A 27,802-nucleotide genomic window follows, 5' to 3' on the forward strand; every position below is an offset into this window, starting at 1 on the left:
ACTAACTACTGCAACGCGATCTTAAGTAGAATAATATAAACATTAAATAATGTAAAACATCTACATTCACTACCACTCAGTCTCCGCTGTAGCTCCCGTGACCTAAATTCCCAGAATGCATTGCCGCTGTGACGACACATTCCCAGACTCTATTAAGAATTTGTTCCTCAGACTTAATTCGTGAGCCGCTCATATTACACAGCTCTGTTCTGCCCGAAGTACTCGGAGATCCCGCCACCAAGCGTTTGATAGGAACTTAATCTAACTAATTCGTCATAGGTTTTTAAAAAACACATTTGTTAATTGATTCTAACTAAAATCGCTGTTGTTAGCACTTAATATGTCTGTAGTACAGCCAAACAGCGTAGATCATTCATAAAAACGTATATAAAAGAATGCTCATGCGCAAACGTCTACACCAATAAGCTCTGCTGAATTGTAAACCAATTAAATTGAAGGTGGGTGGAGCGACACGTGTCGTCCCACCTTATATGTGTCGTCCCGCCCCATCGTCCAGGGTACACTCTGGGGCTACTCAAAATATCTCTGTTTTAGTGATGGGAAGTTTGGATCATTTTACTGACTCGGACCTTTGAGTCTCGTTCAGCAAAATGAATGAATCTTTTTTCGAGTCATTTCGTTCATTTTATCAAAATATAATTAAAATGTTACGTGCTACTTCCCTAACACATCTACTGCTTATGCAAACGTTGATCACACTACAAACAATACAAAACTAATGCTATAAAAAACAGAAAAGATTAATTCATAGTTTACCTGGGTCTTTAGTCTATGATTAGCTCACCTCACCTCTTATCTGACAAGTCTTCGGGTTTGAGTCGTTCGTTCATCACGTGACAGCCTCATAAGCTAAACCTATGCAGTCTGAGCTGGAAAGAGAATTGATTAGTTAATCTCGAGTCTTTCGAGTCGTTCGTTTTTTTGTCACGTGATGTGACAGCATTGGACAGATAAATTAGTTAATTTACAAGCTTCCTTACAAACGGGTGCATAGTTATTATTATTATTATTATTATTATTTACTCTTACAGTTACGTGATGCGTTTCTGGTCTCAAATTGTAGCTTTTTAATTACAGTTTATAAATGTGAATTTCTGTCATGATGGTTCTTTTCCATAACACTGAATGTGGTAACAAAGGTAATAAACTAAAGAGTTGGGTATTATTATTATTAAGTCTTTTTTTTCCCTCAGACTGAATAGGTTTAGCTTATGAGGCTGTCACGTGATGAACGAACGACTCAAACCCAAAGACTCGGGAGACTAACTAATCTCTTTCCGGCTCTGACTGCATAGGTTACACGTATGGGGCTGTCACATGATGAACGAACGACTCAAACCCGAAGACTCGAAACAGGTGAACTAATTCAGTGCAGAACCTATAGGATGTTGGGCATGCGCGACTGAACGAATCACTCTCCGAGACGACTCGTTCTTCCCGAGTCACATTAAAGATTCGTAAAAAAAAAACGAATCGTTCAAAAAGAACGAATCGTTCAAGAACGACCCATCACTACTCTGTTTGCAGTGGTGGAGGTAACGAATTACAACTACTCACGTTACTGTAATTAAGTAGTTTCTTCCGGTACTTGTACTTTTTTGAGTATATTTTTAAAGCTGTACTTTTACTTGTACTTAAGTACAAATTTAGCAAATCTACTTCTTTACTTTTAAATCATAGTTCGTTACTGAGTACGCCCACAATTTGAATTGATATTCAAACTGTTGACGGCATTTCAGTAGCCAATAAAGATATCCGATCATAAACGGACCATATAGCCCTGATCTGAACCGGGAAAAGCAGCCGCTGCAGCAGGGTTGAGTGCATTCAAGCCATGTCAGATACATCGTATTTACGAGTTGAACGCACATGAACGCCACCACAAAGTCGTTATTACGAGTGGAAAACTCAAAATTTTCTTTAAGCTGCGAGTTTCCGAGTTGGGGGCGTGTCAGTGAAAAAACGTGTCGGATGAACTATATAAGTTATATTATAAACTATATAAGTTACATATACACAATATTATATTATTGTATAATTATAATAGAATATATAATTATTCAGTTACATCACCTTCATAAATTAAATAAAAACGGAAAAAAGAAAAAACACACTGATGCACATTCTTCATTCAATATTTTGTAGATGTAGAGTTTAAAAAAAATCGTTGTATTTTACGTAGAAAAGTTAAATCGCCATCTTTTTCCGACAAGTGACTTGAATGCACCCAACATCGTGATAAGAGCTGTTCGGACAGTGAGGGAGCTCAGCGTAACTATGGAGTCAAAGTTTGGAAAAACAAATGACAGTGTTATCCTAAATATCTATATTTTGATACTGATACTGAAATATCTGATACGGTTCCATTACTCATTCTCCACAGTATCTACCGTATAGGCTATACACCGATACACGCTGCTTCTCGCTCTCTCCTCTCCGACAGCGAGTTTGACATGCATCCATCTCCTGTCAATACAGAGTCTGAATGTCCGCGCGGGATTGCAGGTATTCCGGATAATTTTAATAATTTCAACGCAAATGTGGCGAGCGCTTTATTATAACATGAGAACACAGTCATGTAATTGCAGAAAACTGGATGCGAGCTCTCAAATAGGCCTAACTTATACAAATGAACTGCCAGCCCTCTCACTCCGATATTGCTTGCGCGCAGACTGTGTGCAATCGCGATCTCTCCGTGCTTTTAAAGTAGAAATTATTTATTTTTGCTCCTGGATTAAACTTTGTGAAATGTTATCAACCATTCAGAATAGATCCACACCTGACCGATGGAAATGCTACTGGAAATTATATTGGCTGTAAGTGAAATGCACCAGATAGTCTTTCAACAATCAAAGATGGATCTTTAATTTCTTTACAATGTAAGTTTATGCTAGAAATATTTTGGAATGGGATTTTTGTATGATTTGTACATATAAATATCCTAGTCTGTGTAACTACATCATTGTACAGACATTACAGGTCAAAGCCTGATGTTCCATTTATCTAAATAAATAACATATAAGGCTCTTAAAACACTGCCAGTCTTGTCATATTTTGAATACCTCAACTGAATTGCGGTCATTTGTTTTATCATTTTATTACTGACTGTGTACTTGTCTTTTTTTTTTTCTTTTTTTTTTATTCAATTCAGTTTGAAATCAAATTTGAAATCATTCTCATTTCACTTGAGAATGCTATCTCAACAGCCATTTATGAGCACTATTTAATACTACATATTTAAGCTAAGCATATACGAATTGTGCTGGGCACACTACAGTCTCTGTGTTCATAGTGTCTCAGACACTAATATTTTAGTTGAAACACTGTCCGGCCCTCTGGGATTTCAGTATGGAGATAAAGGTTAGGATTATAATTTTTCAGTATTACATGACATTGTGGGTGTATATTAGCACAATTTCTTGTATTCTTGGGGCGTCTAGCAGAGCGTTAGGACCCAGAAGCGGTGAAGCGTGTTGTCAGACGTAACAAGCAGATATTCGTAACCACTCCTATTCAACCATGAATCTGCTTTGAGCAAGAGGTGGAGAGGAGGTGCGCCACAATAAAACCCCACCCTTTATTCAATATTCTGTTTCACTTGAAAATACATCACAACAGAAATAACTGTATCATGACCACTAATTCACGTACTTTGCTAATAAGTTAAAAGTGGGTTTTGTTCAAAGTAGCTAGATCTTTGATATGAATGAATACGAAAATCATTAATATTGCCGGCCAAAAAGTAACTAGTAACTACTACTCTGAGTAGTTTTTGAGAAGAGTAATTTGTACTTTTACTTAAGTACTGTTTTTACACCAATACTTTTACTTTACTTAATTGAGTATTATTTCAGCAATGTAACAGTACTTGTACTTAAGTACAAATTTTCAGTACTCTTTCCACCACTGTCTGTTTGTGTTCCACTGATGAAAAAGGGATGTGATATTTAAAGTAAAAAAAAAAAATTAAAAAAAAAACTCATCTTCAACTTCAACTCATCTCATCAAACATCATTTTTGTTAATCTTCTGTTAGTCCACTCAACCAAAATATTCCAGTTCAGAAAGTGTACAAAGAAAATAAAGACAAAGAAGTAATCCATAAGATTTATTTTAGACTTTTATTCGGATACAAACATTGGTCTTCCAAATACACAGTACATCAAATATGGTAAACGGAATCTGAAATGTGCTTGAGAACCAATTAGTTGTCTTAAACCTCTCAAATCACATGGCTTACTTTTATGTACTTGACACTAAAGACTTTGGTTGACTGGATAGATAAAAATGAAGAGAAAATATTCTTGAGTCTTGAGAGTTATTAACACATCAAATCTAATGAATTATTTATTTTATGTAAATGTTCGTTGTGATGATAAACCCAGACAACAGCAAGTTCCAAGTCAGCAAAAGAAGTGGGAAGATGGTGCAAAGGAAGAACTCTGGCCTGAACTCTCATAAGTCCCCCTTCATTAAGGAGTTTCTGGATTTCACCTGGCAAAACTATTAAGCTACTAAGTGCAAATACATTCTATTCAGGCAAGTTTCTTTTTTTTTTTTTTTTTTGAATTTGCAAGCTTTTAAGATTTTTCTTATGACTGAATGTGTTCATTAATTGTTTTAAAATACTGTAATATGAAACTCCTGTGTATAAATGTTACTACAGGTTTGGACAGTTGCTACTATGAGCAAACACATTCTACTCGGGAGAGTTTTTTTTTTAATTGTAAGTTTTTTATGTTTTTCTTATGACTGAATTTGTTCATGAATTTAAAATGATGTAATATGAAACTCTTTTGTATAAATGTATAAATGCAATTGCTACTATGAGCAAACTTATTCTACTCAGGAGTGTTTTTTGAATTTGTAAGTTTTTTAAATTGTTATGACTGAATTTGTTCATGAATTGGTTTAAAATGCTGCAATATGAAACTTATGTATAAATGGTACTGCAGGTTTGTGAAGAAAAAAAAAAGTTCAATCTGCAAGAATATAGACATGTTATTTCAATTTTTACAATTGAACAATTAAAAACAAATGTCATTGCTTATTTTTATTTACTGAGACCTGATGAAATACAGTAATTTACTATTTTTACAGTAAATAGACAAATGGACAATGAATTACAATTTTTTTTTTATTGTATTAGAATATATTTCTGAAGACAAGACCGTAAAATTATTGTATGATTTACAGTAAAAAAAAAAAATACTATACTGTAAATACATTTACAGCCAGATAAATGGTACTGTAAATATTAATACAGTATTTTGGCTGTAAGTTTAATTTTCAGTAAGTTACTAGCAAACTGCTGCCAGTAAGTTACTGTAAATTCTACAGGAAATTTTTAACAGTGTAGGAGCCAGTGGCTCCTTAAATTGTTTTTATTTATGTGTTTGTTTATTTATTATGTATAATATATATAATATAATAATAAATATAATAATTATAAATAGCAGTAGTACCACTTTGACATAAAGGCAGTTTACATGGGATGCAGAGTTTTAGTACAAGCCTCTAGTTCAGCACGTTTGCATGCACACCAGTAAGCTGAGATTATTAAAATAACAAGTTTTCCCCATTTGAATGCACATCAATAGCCTGACAATGCAAGTAAACTGCACTTACATGACTTTATTAATAAATCAGGTTATTTGCCTGTAGTGACGTCAAAACATAATAATTTGCTTATCTGACTCCGAATAGACGTTTTATTGTCATTCTGCTACATATGTGGACATATAGTGGAACAAAATATTGTGTCTCGCAGGACCATGGTGCTATATACTAAGTAAACATAAATATAAGCATATAAAAATAGTGTCACGGGACGTGGTTGTAGTCAATCGCACGACGAGGGAGTAACCAAAATGGATTTTAATTCCACTTTAAACACAAAGAACAGGAGAACTGAATAGCATCAACACATGTATATCATTAAATCAAAGCCCTGGAGGCTGGTGCGGGATGGACATAATTTCACCAAGTACAACATGTTCCTGGATCAACATCCTTATAACTTTTCAGGAAATGTCAGTTTTAGGCTTACGATCAGGGTTAGGTGCTTCTACACCCATGTTAATCAGCTATCATTTGGGTAAGGTTAGGGATTGGTCTATATTTTTGGACTGTAATGTTGATCCAGGATCAACAAAAGATGTTGATCCAGGAACACATGTCTTAGCTGGCAAAATCACCGGGACCACTTACCCTACAACTACATGGAACAAAGGTGGGAACAAGTTGGACAAACGCAGAAGAAGTGTATATTTGCATAGTACTTAATGTTACACTGTCAGATATGCAAAAGAAATCTCTCCTGTCTCTTGCTCTGGCTACTGTGTATAGACCGCCAGGGCCGTATAAAGATTTCCTAAAAGAATTTACAGATTTCCTCTCAGACCTATTAGTTAATGTTGATAAAGCGCTAATTATTGGAGAATTAAACATTCGTGTTGATAATACAAATGATGCGTTATGAGTTGCGTTTACAGACTTAATAAACTCTTTTGGAGTCGAGCAAAACATAACCAGACCCACTCATCATTTTAATCATACACTAGATTTAATTATATTGCATGGAATTGTATAGTGCATGCTGCATATTACTGATATTAACTATATGGCTCCACGTTATCGTCCAGGTAGAACTATTGTTCCAACCACCAAAGATAGATTCACAAATAAACTGCCTGATTTATCTCAACTGCTCTCTGTACCCATAAATACATATGAACTAGATGAGATGACTAGCAATATGGGCACTATCTTCTCTAATACATTAGAAGCTGTTGCCCCCATCAAATTAAAAAAGGTTAGAGAAAAACGTATTGCACCATGGTACAACAGCAATACCCATTCTCTCAAGAAAGAAACTCGTAATCTTGAACACAAATGGAGAAAAACTAACCTGGAAGTTTTTAGAATTGCATGGAAAACAATACAGCTATAGACAGGCTCTAAAAGCTGCCAGGTCCGAGCACATCTGCAAACTCATAGAAAATAACCAAAACAATCCAAGGTTTTTATTTAGCACAGTGGCCAGATTAACAAATAATCAGACGTCACCCAAACTAAATATTCCCTCACAGTTTAATAGTGATGACTTTATGAATTTCTGATAAAACAGCTGATAAAAACATCATAATGATCCACAAGTAATTCACATGCAAATAGCATGTAAGTGATTAATGACAACATTTTCATTTTGGGGTGGAGTAACCCTTTAAGCAGTTTTAACTTTCAATCTTCGCTTTGCTTCTTTCTTCAAATATATTCCAATAAAGGATAAACTCGTCTACATCTTGGCTGGCCTGAGGAGGAGTACATTTTCAGCAAATTTTCATTTTTGGGTGAACAATTCCTTTAAAATATGTTCGATTTTTCTCTATTTGGCTGAACAGTTGTTTGGGTGGCTCGCCATTGTACTAGATTTCTCTAAAAAAATAAGTATTAGCATGTCTTCCTTCAAACAATCTTAATATAGGGTCTCCCTGTAAGACCAGACCTTTATACCTGGTAACAAATGTGCTACAAACCTCTAGAGAGCTATTGATACACTGACCTGATGCTGACCTAATAAGCTAATTATATGGGTCATTTGGGTCACCCATTTGTAAGCAGATGTTGATTGCATCTGAGGCACAGTCACAGTGTAAATGCATCTGAACCGAAGTACACATAATCTTTCATTGTTGATTAGGTTATACAAACAGAAAGGACTGGATAGAAATGAATAAAGAAATGCAATGCAAAACAGGAATCAAATTAGTACCGTATGCTGCCTTATGACACTGTGATGATGCTTTGTTTTTTTCCCCCCAGATTTCCTGTTCCCTGACATAAATTTGATTAATACCATCAGTTCATGCCAGTAAAGAATCCCTCTATTTGACTTGACATTGTTCAAAACGGTGTTCAGGAGTTGCTGTTCATCAACACTCTGTGGCAATGGACTCAAGAACCGTGTTTGTCTTATTATGGATGTTGCTGTCGTCCACCTCCACTGGAATCAGACTAGATGGAAATGGTTATGTTGATGTTGTCATTGCAATCAGTGCAAAAGTACCTCAGGATAACAGACTTATTGATAAAATCAAGGTGAATATGTACTTTTTTGTTTATTTAACAAACTTCATGTACTTCAGTGATTTTAGAGGTTTTTAATTTTTTTTAAAAGTGTTTTCTCATTTTATCTGTTCACTTTCATTCTGACAGGAAATGGTCACTGAGGGGTCATTTTACCTTTATAATGCATTGGATAAAAAGGTCTATTTCAGAGAAGCTACAATTCTAGTCCCACCTGAATGGAATGGTACAGATTTTACCAAAGCAAGAACGGAGTCCTTTGGAAAGGTACAGAGAATTATGCCATTTTATCTTGCCTGCCAAATATTAACGTTCACAAATAAATCACTTAACTTGCATAGGATGTTTCTCAGACCATTTCTATATGAAATGCAGGCCAAAATAAGAATTGATAATCCTAATCCAGCATACGGTGTTGAACCATACACTAATCAATATGGTGAATGTGGAGCTGAGGGAGAGTACATTCATTTCACCCCAGAATACCTCCTGAATGATACTTTTATTCAGCTGTATGGATCAAGAGGTGAATGATGTGTATATTCCTTCAACAGTGTATATTTCCCATGAAATAAGAGAGTTCAGAAAGGTCTATTAATACAGTAGTGTGTTTCTTTAATTAGCAGTTTTCTTGTTTGTTTGCAGGAAGGGTCTTTGTGCATGAATGGGCTCATGTGAGATGGGGCGTATATGATGAATGCAATGGAGAAAAGCCATTTTACCACTCTAATGGTCGTATTGAAGCTACAAGGTGATAGAAAAAAGCATATGATTAAAAAGCATATGATCTCCTTGGAAATTATCTCAACCATTGGTTTCCTGCTTATCTTTAGGTGTAGCAAAAACATTGAAGGTCAGTTTTATGAAGTTACTGCTGGAGGATCTCTTCAACAGTGCCGCATTGATCCACAAACTTCACTACCTACCAAGGGGTGTATGTTTTTTCCAGACAGAAATCAAATCACAAATAGCTCCATTATGTTCTTACCGGGTCTGGATCCTGTAAGTATTGATTGTACATCTATATATCCACACATGAATATTACCTGTATTAGTAACAAATATCATCACACTATAAGTCTACAACATACATGAGTTTTGGTCATAGTTTTAGTCATGCAGGGATAGTGGTCTGGATCAAAGGTTTAAAGAAAACAAACTAACAAAGTAATAAACACAGCGAAACCAGGAAACACAGAACAATAGCCAACCACAAAACTAGGTACGAGAGCAGCTATGGTGTAACAACAACTGACAACTGAACAAGGAAAACACAGGGGTGTTATACAAAGGTGGCTGGTGGAAAATTTTCTAAGTAGGGCTGTGCCACATCCAGCAATTTTAGCAAGCATCCCAATATGATTTAATGCTAAACAGTTAAAGAAAAGTTTAAGAAAAAAGGAACAGAAGGAAAACATATTAAGACTTGAAATATTTTAAAAGCTTGAAACATATTTTACATACACAATAAGTGTTTTACCAAGTTTAGAATTAAATTAGAGGATGGTACTCCAAGCATTTTTCAAGATAAATTAAAAAATACTTTTTCATTTTCATAATTCATATACAGTATAACAGCAAAAATGTGAGACAAAAAAAATAAATGCTACATTTGTTTAGAGCTTTTTTATGTAATTAGCTCCAAGTCAATCTGCAATATGAAACAGGTCTACCTGGGGATGCAAGAGACCACTGTTGTACACAGCAAAACACAAAAATAAAAACTTTCTGAATGTGGTGATCTGAAGGCAACTTGAAATCATCAGTGAACAGTTCCTCTGTCAGAGCGAGTGTTTGTGTCTGTGTTAAATAAAACACTCATCAGACATGTGACCATACTGAAATGTGCTTGTACAAAAAGCTGCACCGAGAACGCACATACATGGTTTGTTTCACATTAATAATAACAGATTAATGCATGTCTAATCCACATTCCTGTACGCAATTGTAATCGTCTTTACCTTGATTACAGTTGGGTCATTCCGTGTCAACTCAACCCCGGCTTTCTGATTTTGTTAGTATTTTTTTATTTATTTTTTTTCTGAAGAAAGATAAACATGTATAGTGAGGAAAGCCAAAATATTAAATGTTATGGATGTATATTTACTGAGTAATCCACTATTTTGTAGAGGGGGGACAAAATGACAATTTTCACCTGAGATTCAGTGCCAAATTACAGGGGAGTAAAAATGACTTTAGAAAGATGGCAACATCATTACGTTATTTTTGCAAATTGGTAGATTGGTAGGTCTATTAGTAAAATCTGTTGACTTTAGCGATCTTTTTTTGCATTATGAGCTAATGGTGACCATTCAAAAATGGGGAAAAATCACTTTTCAAGTATTTTTCTCCAAAGTTTGCATGCCTGTAACTCAGGAAATATTAATGGGGTCAATATCACCATAGAGTGCCTTTCAACCCTCAAAATACTCAACAATTCTGGTTTTAATTTCCCATTCGCTTTGTCATATCATAAATAGTAGACACTCAAGTACTATAGAAACATATTAGCTGAGCTCCCACACATTTTTTAGATAGTTATGGGCCATTATTCAAAGCATAAACCATAAGGCTGGCCGCACACTAGACAATTTTCAAATCTTAAACGATTTTAAAACAATGGGAGACCACAGACATGAAGATAGTTCAACCAATTTTTATCCTTATAATCCTCTGAATGCACACACTAGACAATTCAAACAGACCACGAGACCACACACTTGATGATTAGGCTATAGGAACGATTTCAAAGAGACACGAGATCTCACGGACACTCGCGAGATCAAACGTGACTAAGAAAAACAAATAGAGGACAATCAACGTTGTCAGCTGGCTAACCCCCCAAAATAAAATAATAATAATAATAATAAATAATAAAATTACATCCTCAATCACATTTATATGTGTTCATTTCAGTTTTTAGCAATATTAACTACAAATGAATGCTATGTCATGTTTATGTCCACTCTATCGAGTCTAAGTGGCCGACAAGGTGCACATTTTGGAACGACAGATTGGACATTTTGAGCTTCAATTAGCATATTAGCTTACAACAAACTGTTACTAGCTAAATATTTAGTCTGGTTGTTGAAAAGAATTTGGTATATTTAAACTTACATATTTTGAAAATACTGTATTCGAATCACATCTGGCATATTTTATGCCTACAGGGTGGACATGTTAAGCTTTTGCAAAGCAAGTAAGCAAACTCATACGAAGAAAATTTGTCTATTGAAAAGTCACTGACAAATTTCACCTCAGCCATTGAAATTCCCGCCACTGAAGAGACAAAAAATCTGTTGTCATAATGTCATTAAAGGGGATGGCCTTTTCTTAAAGGGATAGTTCACCCAAAAATGAAAATTTGATGTTTATCTGTTTACCCCCAGGGCATCCAAGATGTAGGTGACTTTGTTTCTTCAGTAGAACACAAACGAAGATTTTGCTCTGGCATAGTAGACGTTTGTGTAGCTGTACAAACCAATGGTGCTTTAGACCGCCAGAAGGGGTGGAGCCGACCTCTATATAAGTCGACTCGGAGCGCCATTTCATCAGAATCATTCGACTGAAGTGACAGTCATCGATTCGCATGCAGCTTATAGCATGGCGAGTGACGCAACACTCGGTCCCTTATCTCAGAGAACCGAGGTTACATTAGTAACCAGAGCGTTCCCTATCGAATGATCTCTCCCGTTGCATTTAACTCAATATGGGGAACGCATCCAATCACGCCATGCTATGAGTAGATACAGAGTAACTTGCTCTGCTAGCCCAGTCTCACAGCACTTAAGGTAAGGACCCCTAAAGAACGTGAGCAAAACTGAGTCCCAAATCCATCAGCTGAGGACTACAGATATAACCATTTCCACCCTTAGGGAGAAATAGGCAGACTAAGCAGGGATGTCTAAATTATAACAATTTTCAAAAGTGGATGGCAATGAACAGCCAGCAGCCACACAAATCTCGTCAGTAGAAATCCCACTAGACCACGCTGTAAAGGATTAGCTCTTCATTTAAGCTTTTATTTTGAATTTTAGCTTTAGGAAATCGAATCGTAGAGATTCGATATTGATATTAATCAAAATGTATAATTTATACTTTATTAACGACTCGTCCAGTTAGCATTAAACCAGTATATCTTAGCAATTATGTTTATTTCGTGGCCACGATAATAATACATAATTGGTTGGGTAAATTTTGAGCAACAGGTAACATGATCTTTGGCAAATTGTTTCGAACTTGGAAATCACAGCCCCAGACCATTCTTTATAAATGAAATGAGAGTTTATTTGCTATTCTACTAACCTAGGATACATGAACTAAACTAGATAGCACAAGACAAAATACACACACACACACGTTCGGGCAATGTTATTGCAATTTGAATGAAGTTTCCCAAAGTTCTAATGCTCGTTTACAAGAATTCTGTAAATTCAGCCTGAGGAAGTAATAAGCAGAGAACTTTACTATCTTTACCTTTTAAAGATTAATTCAAATCAGCTCAGCAAGACATGGAGATTGTTTGTTTGTTTGTTTACTTGCTTTAAGTTGAGTTGAAGGCTGGCTCGTTCCCTGGATGGTTGCTGATGGAACCTCGAAGGCTGATTGGCTGCTGATGTGTCGTTGTCGCGTGACATCACTGGGGAAGCACGTCTGTAAGTGGTTGGCTTCCTGGCAACGCGTGAGTGGCAATGCTTTGAAGTTCTTGCGTGGCTTCAGGCTTTGAAAGTTTCTTCGGTCAGAAGTTTGACAGAGTGTTGAAGTCTTGGATGATCGAACTGATGTTAAGTCTGTAGGCACTTCACAGCGCGATCAGTGGAAGCAAAGCCAAAATTTTCAAGCAGCGAGCAGCAAGCAAAAGCCGGTCATTGAGTTTTAAGTGGGACTACTAAGTCCGATTGTCCCAATCGGCTTGTTGCTGCTGGGCGGAGCCACGCCCCATATGGTTCCTTGTCCGTGCATACATTAGATGCTAGTAAATCTGTCACATGAAGAGAATATCCTAACAGATTTCTATAATGTGTTGTAATCATGCATATGATGCTAAAGGTTAACTTTTTATCCACACCAAATTCTTGCTACCAAAATTAGCTTTCGTTCAACATCAGACATGTATTTGGCATACAAAAAGGTACATATAGTAATTTTATCTACTAAATGGGTTAAGGCATAGATTAAAATATCCTAAATCCTAATAACCACAGCAAGCTTATAAAAGACATAAAATACAACATTAATATATATTGTCTCTTGAGTATATTGCTTTAATAGCAGCAGTAAGTATCGATTGTCTTTGGCCGAGTCCATAAAAGTTTGTATGTTTTTGGTCTGCACTTAGAAGAGACAAGACACGTTTCCTTTGGAATGCAGTAAAGAAAGGGGAGATGTCCGAAGGGGTCAGGACAGTGTCACGTTGTGTAGATCTGGTGATTTTCTTAGTTCAGACGGAGCTATAAGTCAATCGTTTGAGTTTATCAGATGCATAGTTTATGGAAAAGGGGTCGCAGTGTCGCGAGCAATCTGTTTCTGGAACCTCTCCAAATAAGCAGTTCTTTGTTCTTAAATCCGTGCAGATGTACCGTTGTTTATGAGTCTCCCGAGATGATAAGAAGAGCATGGCAGGAAGCTGGTCGGACACTTGGGTGCGGTGCTGATCATTTATTAATTTTACAACTTGCAGATGGTGGAGGGGGAAACTCTGAATGTGCTGAGTTGAGATTATATTTGTGTGTCCTTTTCGACAAGGTTCTACAACGCCCAGAAGGAGGCCATTCCTCTAGTGGAGTGGGCCCTCACACCTATAGGGCACTGCAAGAACTTAACGATCAGATCATTTCTGCTGATCGATTAGCCAACTTCGAGGTAATGATTTGGTGCGATAGCTGCTACATAAACTTTGAGTGTGGAAGGGTCCCTTGTCCAGCAACTCTTGTAAGAAAGTTAGCACATGGGATACGTCACAAAAGACCGGATCCAGGCTTCGTGCAGAACACCATTTTCCCATAGGCTACCACCATGTTGTCTGACCGGACCAGGACGTGGCGCCCTTTTAAGGCCTATAGGAAGGTTTTCAGAGCCAAGAAAACGGCCATCATTTCAAGGCAGTTGATATGCAGGCATTGCTCCAGGGCTGACCAGGAACCGGATGCCCCAACCAGAGTTGGAGGCATCTGTTGTATCTACCTTCCTCCTAGAGGTCAGTCCCAACCGCACACCTGGTTGAAACAGGCAAGAAGTTGTCCAGGGGGCCACAGCTCTGATACAGCGATGGTATACCCTCATGTAAAACTGACCCAGGCTCCAAACGTGGGACGGGACACGGGCTTTGAGGCAATATTGAAGAGGCCGCATGTGCAGCAGGCCTTGTGGAATCACAGAGGAGGCAGTCACCATGAGGCAGAGCAACCTCTGAAAAACCTTGAGGGGATGTGAAGTCCCTGGTTTGAGAGATGTTGCCAGTCACTGAATAGCCAGGCACAGTTCTGGTGTAATCCAAGCCCACACCTGGGAAGAGTCTATAATTGTTCCCAGAAAGACAGCTCGCTGTCTGCACGACAAATGACTCTTGGGCAGGTTGATTCTCAACCCGAGGCGCTCTAGGTGGCTGAGTAACAGCTCACTGTGAGTGACTAATTGCCATTCTGATCTGGCTAGAACCAGCCAATCATCGAGGTTGTTCAAAATGCGTATTCCCATCTGTCTCAGAAGGGAAAGAGCCGTGTCTATGCACTCTGTAACAGTGCAAGGCCAGAGACAGTCCAAATGTAGTACTGCTGATAGGCCACTCCCTCAAATGCAAATTTCAAGAACGGTCTGTGATGGGGGGCTATGTGAATGTGAAAGTATGCATCTTTCTGATCCATCGTCAGAAACCAGTCCCCGGGGGAAATCTCAGGGCGAGGATCTGTTTCAAAGTTAACATCTTGAATGGCCATCTCATAAGTGAGCGATTCAGTTGTCTAAAATCTAGAATAGGTCTGAGCCCGCCATCTTTCTCGGGAACGAGGAAGAAGTGGCAGAAGAAGCCTGAATCACTGTTCGCTAGAGGTACCCCTGCAAACATGTCCTTGCAGGGCCCATGCTGGCTTTTTGCAGGCACAGTGGGCTAGGGCCAGCCCACACCAATCCTAAACAGGCCCAGTGCAGGCTTGCCCAGGTGAGGCCCACAGCTTTGGGCTCACTGCAGACTCACTGTGAGCAGGCCACACAGGGACTGCCCACATTTATCCAATGATGGCCCAGTGTGGGTGTGTTCGAGTTTTGTGTAGGCAGCCCTGTAATACAAATAGGAGAATGCAAACAACATTGACTGGCAATTCTTTAGCCACTCAGCTGAACTGGAATGACTCAAACCAAAAGAGAAACCTGTTTCTGAAACCAGGTTTCAGAACCTGTTGTTTCATATAGGGTAGGGATCCTCAAATTTGGCTCACGAGATCCACTTTCCTGCAGAGTTTAGTACTAACCTTAATCAAACACACAATAATTATGATTATTTATAATACCATATTAAAACAGCATATTAAATCTACTTTTACATTGATAATGGACTATATAGCTTGACATTATCTGCATAGTATCTTACTACAGTACATCTTGTAAGTGGTTAGGTGTGGAGTGTTATTTGAGTGTTCCCTGTGAGGCTAATAATAATTTTGATGTAAGCTAGTTAATAATTTAAACTGAAAAAAAATCCAATGTTTATATGTTAGGTTACATTTTATTTTGATGGTCCCCTTAGTCTATTGACTATAAACAACATTGCAACTACATGTCAACTAACTCCAGAGGTGGGTAGTAATGAGTTACATTTACTTCGTTACATTTACTTGAGTAAATTTTTTGGGTAACTAATACTTTTAGAGTATATTTAAAAATGGGTACTTTTACTCTTACTCAAGTACATTTTTAGTGAAAAAACGGTACTTTTACTTAGTTACTGTGGGCGACGCTCCTCTCGTTACTTTATCTTAATGCATTAAAAATCCTTCAATTTATTCCAAGCGCGCCTACTTTTTTTTTTTTTTTTTTTCTGGGCAATGAGCGATGCCCGTTCGCGAATGATTCATTCTTTTGAGTCAATTCTGTTCGAAGGCTTGATCAAACCAGTTGGCAGACCAGTGAATCGGTTCGCGAATCAGTTTGAATGATTCGTTCAGTTCCCTGCCGCACCCCGCACGCGCTGAGTCTGAAGCGGCTCTCACTCAGAGTTGTAACATCAAGAGCGTTGAAGACGTGGAAAGGCTATTGCTAGCTATGAAGATCTTTATTAGATGAACACCGCGTGTGCTGTCGGTTCCACAGGTATAGATTCTATTATAGTACACGATACCATGACATTACCAATTTGTTGTACATGTACCTTCTATACAATGTATAATTTATTCATTGTCACAGAGTATGAAATAAACAGCCGCCAAACCCGCGTTAGTTCCAGGAGGAATGCCTTGCCAAGACACAATTAATATTGATATTTTCACAATATTTACGCTTGCAGAAATAAAGGCTACATTTGTTTACATTTTGCAGAACAGACGGAAGAAGTGCATTTGTTTCGTTATGTTCAGATGTTCTGTAGCGGTCATGTGAGGACTTTTACTCTTCTCCGTGTCAGAGGTTATATACATTTATAATACATAATTAAACTTTAAAATATAATTTAATTTAACTCAGTGATGCAAATCAGAATTTGTATCAGCTGTTACTCAGTTTTCAGAGTCATATGATCCTTCAGAAATCATTCAAATATATTGATTTATAACCAGTGTTGTTGAAAAAAAAAAAAAAAAACAGCATATGCTGATATGGTATGTTTTGAAGCTGGGATGTTGGTTTGTGCTGTCATGTGCTGGTCTTGAGCTGGTGCTCAAACCAGCATCCCATCTTCAAAACATACCATACCAGCATATACTGTTTTTTCAACAGGGAACAGTTTTGCTGCTTAATATTTTTGGAACCTGTGACATTTTGTTCAGGATTCTTTTATGAATAGAAAGCTAAAAAAAAAAAAAACAGCACTGATAATAAATCAGGCTGATAAAAATTCTGATTTGCATCACTGAAATAAATTACATTAAAGAAAAACAAACATTAAAAGTATTTTGAACGGCAGTGTGTGTGTGTGTATATAAAAAATGTATCTAAATATCTATATATCTAAATAAAAATAGACTATATTCAGTATATCCAAAGTAACTAGTAACTAACTACTTGAGTAGTTTTTATCCGATACTTTTTTACTCTTACTCAAGTAACTATTCAGACTATTACTTTTACTTTTACTTGAGTAAATATTTCTTCAAGTACTTTTACTTTTACTTGAGTACAGTTTTCGGGTACTCTACCCACCTCTGACTAACTCTCATTAGAGTATTAGTAGGCTTAGGTTTAGATTAGTGTAGGTAGAATGTTGACGTACTTGCAAAGTTACTTATAGTCAGTTTGTCTGTTGGAGAACCATCAAAATAAAGTGTTAGCATATATTTAGCAGACATACTACTAATACTCCAATGACTGCTAGTTAACATGTAGTTGCAGAGTTACTTATCAACAGCTGTCTAAAGGGTACCATCAAAATAATCAAACTGATATTAAAATAAAAATAGTTTAAAGCAAATGTGTCATATTACACATTCATCTGATCTGATATCTGATCTTATGGCTGTTTGAGAGAGAAAAAAAAAGATTACTATTATTATTACTATACTTATAAGTGGTCATTGATGGCTTTAAGTAAAGTAGCATAAGAAAGGTGGCAAGATATGAGATTTATAATACATTATAACTATGAGAAATATAATCCATTGTAACTTAAGTGGATGCAACATGTTCACTATGTGTTATTAATCATCATACTCTTAAAAGCTATAACCACTAATAAGTAAATATTATAATACATTAAAACTGTTCTTATAAATATTCATAGGATTATATAACATATTATAAGTTTTTTTTATTTTTTATAATGTATTATGTATTCATTATAATGCCTTAAAAATACCCTTATAATGTATTATAAATATGGCCGAGGTTCCAAGCGAACCGTATCGTTACCAAAACGTGACGTGTAAACTCTGGTGATCACTGATTGGCCAGAGAAAATTGTCACTGCCTGCGTCATTGAACTTGCGGCACAAGACACAACAGACTCGCTAGATTTAAATCAGCACAGCCAGCGAAGGATCTAACACAACTGTTTTGAATGAGCACACCTTTCTTTTAACAACCAAAAAATGGCTGTTTCGTAGTCTGTTGAGGAAGTACAGACTGTCCCCTCGTTGATAGCTGAGGAGCGGATCCAGCGAGAGCATGATGGAGCAACGCAGAATTAAAAAGTTTTTCAGGAGTCACGGCAGTAGAGGCGGCGCAACTATAACGACATGGAAATAATCCCGCCCACTCTAAAGCGGTACTAAACTGCAGCGGAAATGCAAACCAAGCCGAACTGAGCGGTGCCGAGCCGAATCGTACCACGCAGTGGAAAAGCGCCAATAGAAAGTGTTACCAGGAGGTTTTTTTTTTCTATTTAAAGGGGTACATTGATAATGTTTTTTGCATTATGGCATTGAGATGGTACATGTATGTATGGCCTATGTTTGGATTGATGCTAAGAGTTTAAGACAGTGTATGCATTTTAGAAGGACTCTTTATTGGTGAGGTTAGCACATCATGATCCAGTTTGAATATAGATTTAAAGTTATTTTCGATGTGAGACCGTAGTCTGGACAATTTTTGATTGTTCCTGGTTAAGAAGAGTCTGGTGTTTGAGAGCTGTGGTGTCTTTTCATTATAAGAGGTTGGATTATTAATTTGCTATCAGTCAACATCAGCTACGGACAATGTTTGGAAATTGATGTACTACAGATTAGACTTTTGCACAAATCAACTTTCACATGTCGAAATCCTACAACCTTTTGTTTTGTTTTTTGTACTTTTGTGTATTTACATTTTTGGCTATATGTAGCTGCATTAATCTGAATCGAATGTTTTCTATTTTGTATTTAATAAATCCATTGATTTGAAATCCCTTTGACTACTGTACATTTTTGACAATATACACCAGGGGTGCCCAACCCTGTTCTTGGAGATCTACCTTCCTGCAGAGTTCAGCTCCAACCCTGATCAAACACAACTGAACCAACTAATTAGGATCTGAAGGAGCACTTGATAATTACAGACTGGTGTGTTTGATCAGGGTTGGAACTGTACTCTGCAGGAAGGTAGATCTCCAGGAACAGGGTTGGGCGCCCCTGATAGACAATAGTTAGCCTATGTGGTGACTGCATCCATTTCAGATGTATAATAACTGTTTTTCCCAAAGACATAAGTTATAGTTAAGTTAAAGTTATAGCTGAAAAGTATTTAAAGTGAAATAGATGTATTGTTGTAGATTAATAGTGTGGGCCTAGTGAGGGCTTCCTGGGGGCTAAGTGAGGATTGCACGTGTAGGGCAAGCGCAAAGGGGCCAATGTTTTTCCAATGAGAAAATTCTTAGGGGCCCTGCGCTGGCAGCCTGCTTGGGGCCCTTAGGCTAGCCCTAAGTGGGCCCATAAAGGGTCAGTGCGGGCTTGTTTGCAAGGACCGTTTCCATGGCACCTTTTGCAAGCAGTGTTGTTTGTACTTCGGACCGTACGCTTCGTTGTCCCGTAACAAAGTCTGAATAACACCCCTGAAGCGAGGTGGCCTGCAAGTGAACTGGAGTGAGTAGAAACACTAGATGCCATCCTGGCAGGATGTAAACATGCCAGCGCTTGTCATGATGCTGCAGCAACTGAAGGAGTTTCTCTGCATGGATTTCACTTGATATCCGGGGGCATTTACACTCCTTGTGAGAAAAAATTTATAGTATAGCATTTGGTTTAAGCCTATGCTTATATCCATCGCTTAAACCTGTAGGCTCTTTCAGTAGCTATAGCCCTATTCGGACGGGACTAGTTTTACAGGGGGTCGTTAGAGAAATGTGTGTTTCACAGACGTACTTGGTGATTTTAATCCCGTCCGAATCTGCCATGTCTGTGTTTTTCTCACACAACCTCTGTAATAATTCCAGAGCAAATTACCTCCTGTTTTTCAGCAAATTCAGTGATCCTCTGAGAAAACTAATCCCATCCGAATGCGATGTCTGTGATTGCCGGTGAGATTTTTTTTCACAACGCATTTCCTTGTGTGTTTTGGCCAACGTGAATTACCGTAGACGCTCTTACCGCGCTCGTGTTTGATATATTTGCCTCCCGGCGAGGAAAAAATAAGTAAATAAATTAAAAACAATAATAAAATCAAGAGTCAGATCACATAAACCATTCAGACTGGCTATTGTAATATCTGCGTCAGGTAAAATTACTTGCGTTCATTTCTGCACTCAATTACATAATGTTTTAATTACATATGCACCTTTATGAAAATTAAACACGGGTTTACTACAAATAAATAACTAAAGTAAAACTAAAGCAACCACACATTAACATGGTTTTGCTATACTTCACCATGGCATTTGTAGTAAAACTGTTATACTAATGGTAATCAATCCGAATGACACGCAATGCACGCATACAGAGCACGTGACCTCTGAAACGCCCAGATGTACAAAACAGCCCCTCCCACCTCTGTGATAAACACAGAGATGTTAGTCCTGTCCGAATTGGTACATGAAAATCGCAGACGTCAGGTGATAAGAATCGAAACTCAAACGTAGTTTAGAAAACTAGTCCCGTCCGAATAGGGCTTTAGTTTCATTTTCCGAGTTGTGTTTTCTATTGCGTATTTCAGTAAGAGACATAATTTACGTTATATTAAGCTATACAAGTCTTAATCCCTTTAATACATCTTAAGTTACAGGCACGCAAACTTTGGAAAAATAATATTTATGGCACTCGGACAGGTATGTTCAATGCAGTTGTTATACAGAAGGAAATGAAATACATTTCTAGGTTCAACATTATTTGTTCTTTAGACATTCCACTTTAAAAGAATCCACATTATGTTTTTAACCAATGAAAATGTTTACAATTTATCAACTTACTCCTATACCAATGTTTAGATGCAAATATCTCTGGAAATGAACCATACAGGACCTTAAAATTGAAGATGCCAAAAGGAAAGTTTCTTAAGACCCAATATCAAAAAGCAAATTTTAGCAAATTTGGCTCCGATTTTGACCCCCCCCTTAACAAAATAGTGGAAAAATTCTGAGCCGGGGAAGTTTCTGAAATTTGGTTAATTTGACATGGAATGACCCAGTTATATATACTGGGTAATTGACTGACAAGAAAAACCTGAGAACAACGAAGGGCCAACTAACAGAAAAACTATAAACTGACTTCAAGAAAACACCAGACAGGAAGTAACTTAAATGTCCTTACACAATACAGGGGAAAACGAGACAGGAATGGTAACAATAAATAAGCAGCAGAATGACAGCCGCTACAATATTTTAACTAAAAGATGAGCTCACCATAATACCACAGGTCTAAAGAGAGAACAAATGCACCAGCACGAATGAAAGCAGCAGCAATGAGTGAAACAATAAGCAGTAACACTGTATAATCTGCATGATTTATTCATGTTGCAGTCCACTGTTGGTATATACCTGCTGTACTCACTTTCCTAAAATCTGCTCAGGTTTGTCAGAAATGCAGAAAGTAAGTTACAGAAATGGGTACTTTGAAATTATTTGAAATGCTTTATCATTTGAGATGTGTTTAATGCACTTTTGATTCTTAACAGATAAGACTTAGACTTAGATTAGACTTAGATTTGTTTATTCATTGCAGGCACTTTGCAGTAACTAATTTTCACTTATGTTTCACTTTCGCACGTTTATTTAAATTGGTTTTGCTGTGTTGATTTAATGTTCGTACATAACTACTGCATGTGGGTAAATGAAGGTGCTTCACGATGCCATAGAAGAACCTTTTTGTCTAAATAAAATATAAAGAACCATAACATCTGAAGAACATTTATGTTTCACAAAAGGTTCTTTGTGGCGAAAGAAGGTTCTTCAGATTATAAAAATGTAAGAATGAGATGATTCTTTAAAGAAACTTTGACTGAATGGTTCTTTGTGGAACCAAAAATGGTTCTTCTATGGCATCGCTGTGAAGAACATTTTGAAGCACATTTATTTTTAAGAGTGTAGTTGACATCAAATTTACAGTACACTGAAAAAAAATAAGAAGTTAAATTTACTTAATTTTACTTAATTTTTAAGTTTTTGCACTAATATTTTTTAAGTAAAATTCAAATAAGGAATTAAGTAAAATCTACTTAACTAAGTTATCTAAAATTAGTAAAGGAAATAAGTAAATTTAACATGGCCAGGTAGAGTTTGATGAGTAATTTGTACTTAATTATTTTAAGTTTACCCTACAATGCTCAAGTACATTTCACTCAGTCACAGTTTGTAAACTTTACTCAAACAACATAGCGCTGGAAAAAAAAAAAAAAAACTATAAAGCATGTGGTTAAGTTACAAGCACGTATGTAATCAAGTAGACTGCTCGTAATTCATTTTAAGGTAATATGTTGATTCAATATAGTTATTAACTGAATGAACACAGAGACCTGAATACTTGGCACATGATACACAATGCAAGTAATCAGTAATCAGCAATCAGTAAATGGTGTTTGAGTGCGAATGGGTCATTTTGAGTAAAAAATTAACTCCAGATGTCACAAAACAGCAAGTTACTTCACCTAACAACAAAAGCAACCATAAAACAGTGTAAATACATCTCGAAAACAGCAAAAAAAAATTACCTTATTAATTATTCATGCCCAAGTGCATGATGGGAACAACGGGATCATGATGTTGAAATTTACTTAAACAATATTTGTAAACATAACAAACAATTCCAAGTAAAATATACTTATAAGTTCAAACTTTAAATTCTACAAGCTTAAATTGAGTATTTGGGTATATTGGGTATTTGGTGACATATATCTCAATTAGAAAATCCTATTTTCAGGTGACTACATTTTGTCAAGAAAATGAGCACAATTATGAAGCTCCAAACATGCAAAACAAAAAATGTGGCAAAGCAACATGGACTGTAATATTTGAGGATTCTGTGGATAAAGATGCACTTCGTTTTCTGAAACCACTGCAGTCCCCTCCACCACCACCATCTTTCAAAGTTGTTCAGCGAAAGCAACGGGTGGTTTGCCTCATCCTTGATGTCTCAGGAAGCATGGCAGTACGTGATAACAGACATTATCTTCATCTGAAAACAAAAGATGCTACCATGACAACCTTTTCGTGTTACCAGTGCTTTGAAATGAGTTTGATAAATGTTTTTTTGTTTGTTTGTTTTTTTCACCCCTTTTCTAGGGCTCTAGAATTCTCCAACAGCAGCAGGCTGCCACACATTTCCTGCGGAACATTGTTGAGGATCAAGCCAGGGTTGGAATTGTAACCTTTAGTACTGAGGCTTCTACTCTGAGCCCCTTGACTACTATTGACAGTGACACCACACGAGAAAATCTTATCAAACTGTTGCCAAAAGTAGCAAGTGGATCAACACACATGTGTAAAGGCCTCAGTCTAAGCTTGCAGGTGCCATATTAATTGTACTAGTATGCATTTTGTATGTTTGTGATATGAAGTATATAGAGTTTGTTCTATGTCAGTGATCCTTTTTCTTCAGGTACTTCAAGCAGACAATGGGGATGTATTAGGAGATGAGCTTATTTTTCTGACAGATGGTCAGGCAACAGACAACATTGCTGGTTGTGCTCCATCTGCAATACAAAGTGGTGCCATCATACACACACTAGCTTTTAGTAACAGTGCAGCTCATGCACTGACAGAAATGGCAAACAAAACTGGTAAGTGATATCAGCATGAATAATAAATTACTGTATCCATCTCAGTGTATATCATATAATATAAGCACCAGTTTATTATCCAATGCAAAAATGTGCCATGTTGAAAACAGGGGGAATATTTTTATCACCCAATGATAAGATCACATCTAACCAGTTAATGGACGCGTTTGCTTCACTTACATTATCAACTGGAGATTACACAAACGAACCAGTTCAGGTTTGTCAAGTGATCCCACAATACATTTATTACTCTGAAAGTGTCATCAATATTATGAGTATTTTATCCATATTCATTTGTATCACTCCTTTAGCTAGAGAGTATTGGAACAAGAACATCTGATTGGTTCAATGGGACAGTATCAGTGGATCAGACTGTTGGGAACAAAACCAGCTTTGTAATAATTTATGAAATGAGTTTTCCTAGCATTTATATACAGTCACCAAGTGGCTTAATCTACACTCAGACAAATATGAGTCATGAGGTATTGCTGAAAACAGTCTTTTTAAAAGTTCCAGGAACTGCAGAGGTATGTTAACCTTTATGAATTAGTTATTTATTCAGTTTTTAGTTTATAAACCATAAACATGTAAATGTATTATCGTAACACAAGGCATCTGGTCTAGGAGGTTTAGATAAACATTCAACAACAACTTTAGATGGATTTTATCACTGATGATTCAGCTGATACACTTGCAGCAAACCCTTATTGATCTGGTTTTACTCTTGTGTTTGGTAGCCTGGTGACTGGAAGTACAGTATCCAAACTACAATACTTCAGGCTTTCACCATAACAGTAACGAGTCAAGCGGCACAAGCTGATGTTCCTCCTATCATTGTCAAAACCCACATGAACCAGAAGTTCAGTGACGGCACTAAACCCATGATAGTGTTTGCTGAGGTTAGTCAGAATTACAGGCCTGTAATAAATGCTGAAGTGTGGGCTACACTGGAGCCAGAGTCTGGGATTCCACAAATATTACAACTCCTGGACAATGGAGCAGGTAAATTACCCAAAATAAAAATAAATAAATAAATAAAAATAAAATAAAGTATAAAGTACTTTTCCCAACTTTGGCAAATAAATCAGAAATCCATCTTTTACAGGAGCTGATGCTATCAAAGATGATGGAATCTATTCCAGATATTTCATAAAGATGGTAAACGGGAGAAACAGCTTGAAAGTAAGAGTGAAGAATCAAGATGGACAAGCCAGATTTGCTGTCCTATATGTCCCTGGATGCGTGTTAAACGGTAAACCCTGAGATCCTGAGATATTCATTTAGATGAGATTGATATTGCTCTTATAAATAGTTAACCTGTCAAGTGATTAATTTAGGAATTATTACACCAACTTAAGTGAGGTTCTACAATACAATCAAATACGTTAAAGGAAACCAAACTACATTTATTTTCAAATTAGATATTGACAAATATCATGACAAACAGTAAAAATGAATCATTTATAATTATCTCATCTCTTTGGACACTACTTGACTTCATCCAAAACTTAAAAAAAAAAACGTCATCTTTCTCTTTATCTTTCTCTATCTTTCTATTTATTCCTTCCCTTGCTAGCTTGTATTTATTTGAACAATGCCTGAGACTTGGTGTTACAAGCACTTCGTCTGTCTGATTGCCTCTTCAAGATGAATCGCTTATGTATTCCCCAATTGTAAGTTGCTTTGGATAAAAGCGTCTGCAAAATGACTAAATGTAAATGTAAATGTAATAATTACAGAAGTATGGCATCATACCACAAACTCTTCATGTTTGATAGCATTAAAAGTTGTCCCGAATTAACACATTTTGTCAAGTAGACTTCAACAGATATCCTGTGCTCAGTGAATAGGAAGAAGTAAACACTACATAGGGACCATGTCAGCTGGAATGCAGCTTTCCAGTCATAAAGTTGTGTTTCGAACAAAACGTTTGTGTGAATGATTCAGTTACAGTTCATTTCAATTGTAGTGCAACTGATCCCTCCAAAGCCTCCAGTTTCTGAAGAAACACTTGAGGTTGAAAACTTCACCAGAACAGACACCGGAGAGAGTTTTGAGGTGACTCTTTCAGGCACATCTCCACCAAATTTCCCTCCTAACAGAATCACGGATCTGAGTGCTGAGATCCAGGAGGACACTGTGCTTCTCAACTGGACAGCTCCTGGTGAGGACCTCGACCAAGGGACAGGTAAAACATACAATTACTATACCAATCTTTAAAAGGTTTTTCATTTGTTTAACATCTTTGCTAACAAAATAAAAGTTGTTTTAAAGTTACATCATGAAATAATGTATATTTAATTGTCTTGCACTGCATGTTTTTCCTTAAGCTAAATCCTATGACATCAGGTGGAGCTTTGACCTTAAAATGCTTCGATTCAACTTCAGCAATGGTCATGTAGTCAACACAACTGCTGTCTCACCTCAGAAGGCTGGATCAGTTGAACAGCATTCATTCAATCTCAATATCACAATCCAAAATGGCACCACACTCTTCTTTGCAGTTCAGTCGGAGGACAAACAAAAAGCAAAATCTGAAACCTCCAACATTGCTCAAGCTTCAAAGATCCTCCCTGGTCCAAAACCTCTAGAAATATCAAACCCAGACATGAACTTGACAGTTCTTGTTATTTCTCTGTGTGTGGTAACTATGCTCATGTGCTTTATTTGTACTGTAGTCATATTTGCAGTGAAACACAGAAAGTGCTCTGCTCAAAGTGATATGGCATTAATAATCCCAAATGAATGTCAAAACAATCCTTATGCCTAATTTGAACATAACTATGTACATCCAGCAGCTTTAGAACATTTCTTAAAACAATCAATTCTATCAAACAGATTTTCTTAGTTTCTGAATATTTTTAGAGCATATGTAATCTTGCACAGATTATTAAGAAGGATTTCTGTTTTGTCTATCACATAGGATTCTGTGGATTGAATATAATGTCATAATTATTCAGTTAGGTGTACAATTGTCCACTGTAATACAAAACAAATCCTGAACTCTCTGTACCTTAATGATTGATTCTGCTTTCAAGTGCCTCTGGTGGAAGACGACCAATTTCTAATTGGAAAACAGTAACCTTTACTGCCTCGTGCGATTTCTGATCCTACTTGTGATTGAATAACATTACATTGTGACCATGTTACCTAGTGTAATATCTAGTGTTGATTCTCATAGTTCCATTTTCTTTATTTTTTCCAAATAAATAAATGATCATTTATTAAATGTCCCTGAAATGTCTCCTTTTTACAGCACTTTCAAAATACTCCTAAACACTTTGGTAAGCCACTGCGGTCAAGCCAGCCACAGTTTGAAAATACATGGTCAAGCCAGCCACTATAAAAATAAAAATGCGCTTTCAGAGTGATTTCCGTTGATTTGCCCAGACCTTTGAGATACTATAACAATATGTCTTGTTTTGGGACTTTTGTTGTACTTCTACATTGTCATGCTTATTATTTATTGGTGTCTTTGACAGTTGTGTGTTTCTCTGAATAATGGTTTTTAAAGGGGTCATCAGATGCAAAATTCACTTTACATGTTGTTTGAACATAAATTTGTGTTGGAAGTGTGTGTACACATCCATCCTTATAATGATAAAAATCCACCCAGTGATTTTTTAAAATCCCTATTTTAAAATCCCATTTTCTCAAATGGCTGTTCTGAGATTCCTGGCAGAATGAGTTCTGTACAGGCTGCTCCCACGATAGTTGACTGACAAGCCCGTCTTACCTTAGACCTGCCCTGAGTGAGCTGTCATCAGTCCGCCATTGTGTTGACTCCAGTGCAGGGGAAGACAAGATGTCTCCGATTAAGCGATTGAGGTGTTTTGTTGTTGGATGTAATAATGAACATAGCAGTCGTCATT

General features: G+C 36.8%; 1 protein-coding gene across 1 annotated transcript; it reads left to right on the top strand.

Annotated features, from left to right (window-relative positions):
* The first annotated feature begins 7,910 nt into the window (after positions 1–7,910).
* On the top strand, positions 7,911–27,111 carry LOC131554071 (calcium-activated chloride channel regulator 1-like). The gene is made up of 14 exons (XM_058799135.1): positions 7,911–8,120; positions 8,238–8,375; positions 8,484–8,634; positions 8,754–8,859; positions 8,942–9,110; positions 23,072–23,299; positions 23,434–23,658; positions 23,750–23,930; positions 24,041–24,147; positions 24,242–24,457; positions 24,668–24,932; positions 25,036–25,182; positions 25,900–26,118; positions 26,261–27,111. The coding sequence occupies exons 1-14, from the start codon at positions 7,971–7,973 to the stop codon at positions 26,698–26,700; spliced, it is 2,742 nt and encodes a 913-aa protein (XP_058655118.1). The 5' UTR covers positions 7,911–7,970; the 3' UTR covers positions 26,701–27,111.
* Positions 27,112–27,802: the final 691 nt, after the last annotated feature.

Source organism: Onychostoma macrolepis, chromosome 15 (genome assembly GCF_012432095.1).
Source record: "Onychostoma macrolepis isolate SWU-2019 chromosome 15, ASM1243209v1, whole genome shotgun sequence".
NCBI classification, from domain to species: Eukaryota; Metazoa; Chordata; class Actinopteri; order Cypriniformes; family Cyprinidae; genus Onychostoma; species Onychostoma macrolepis.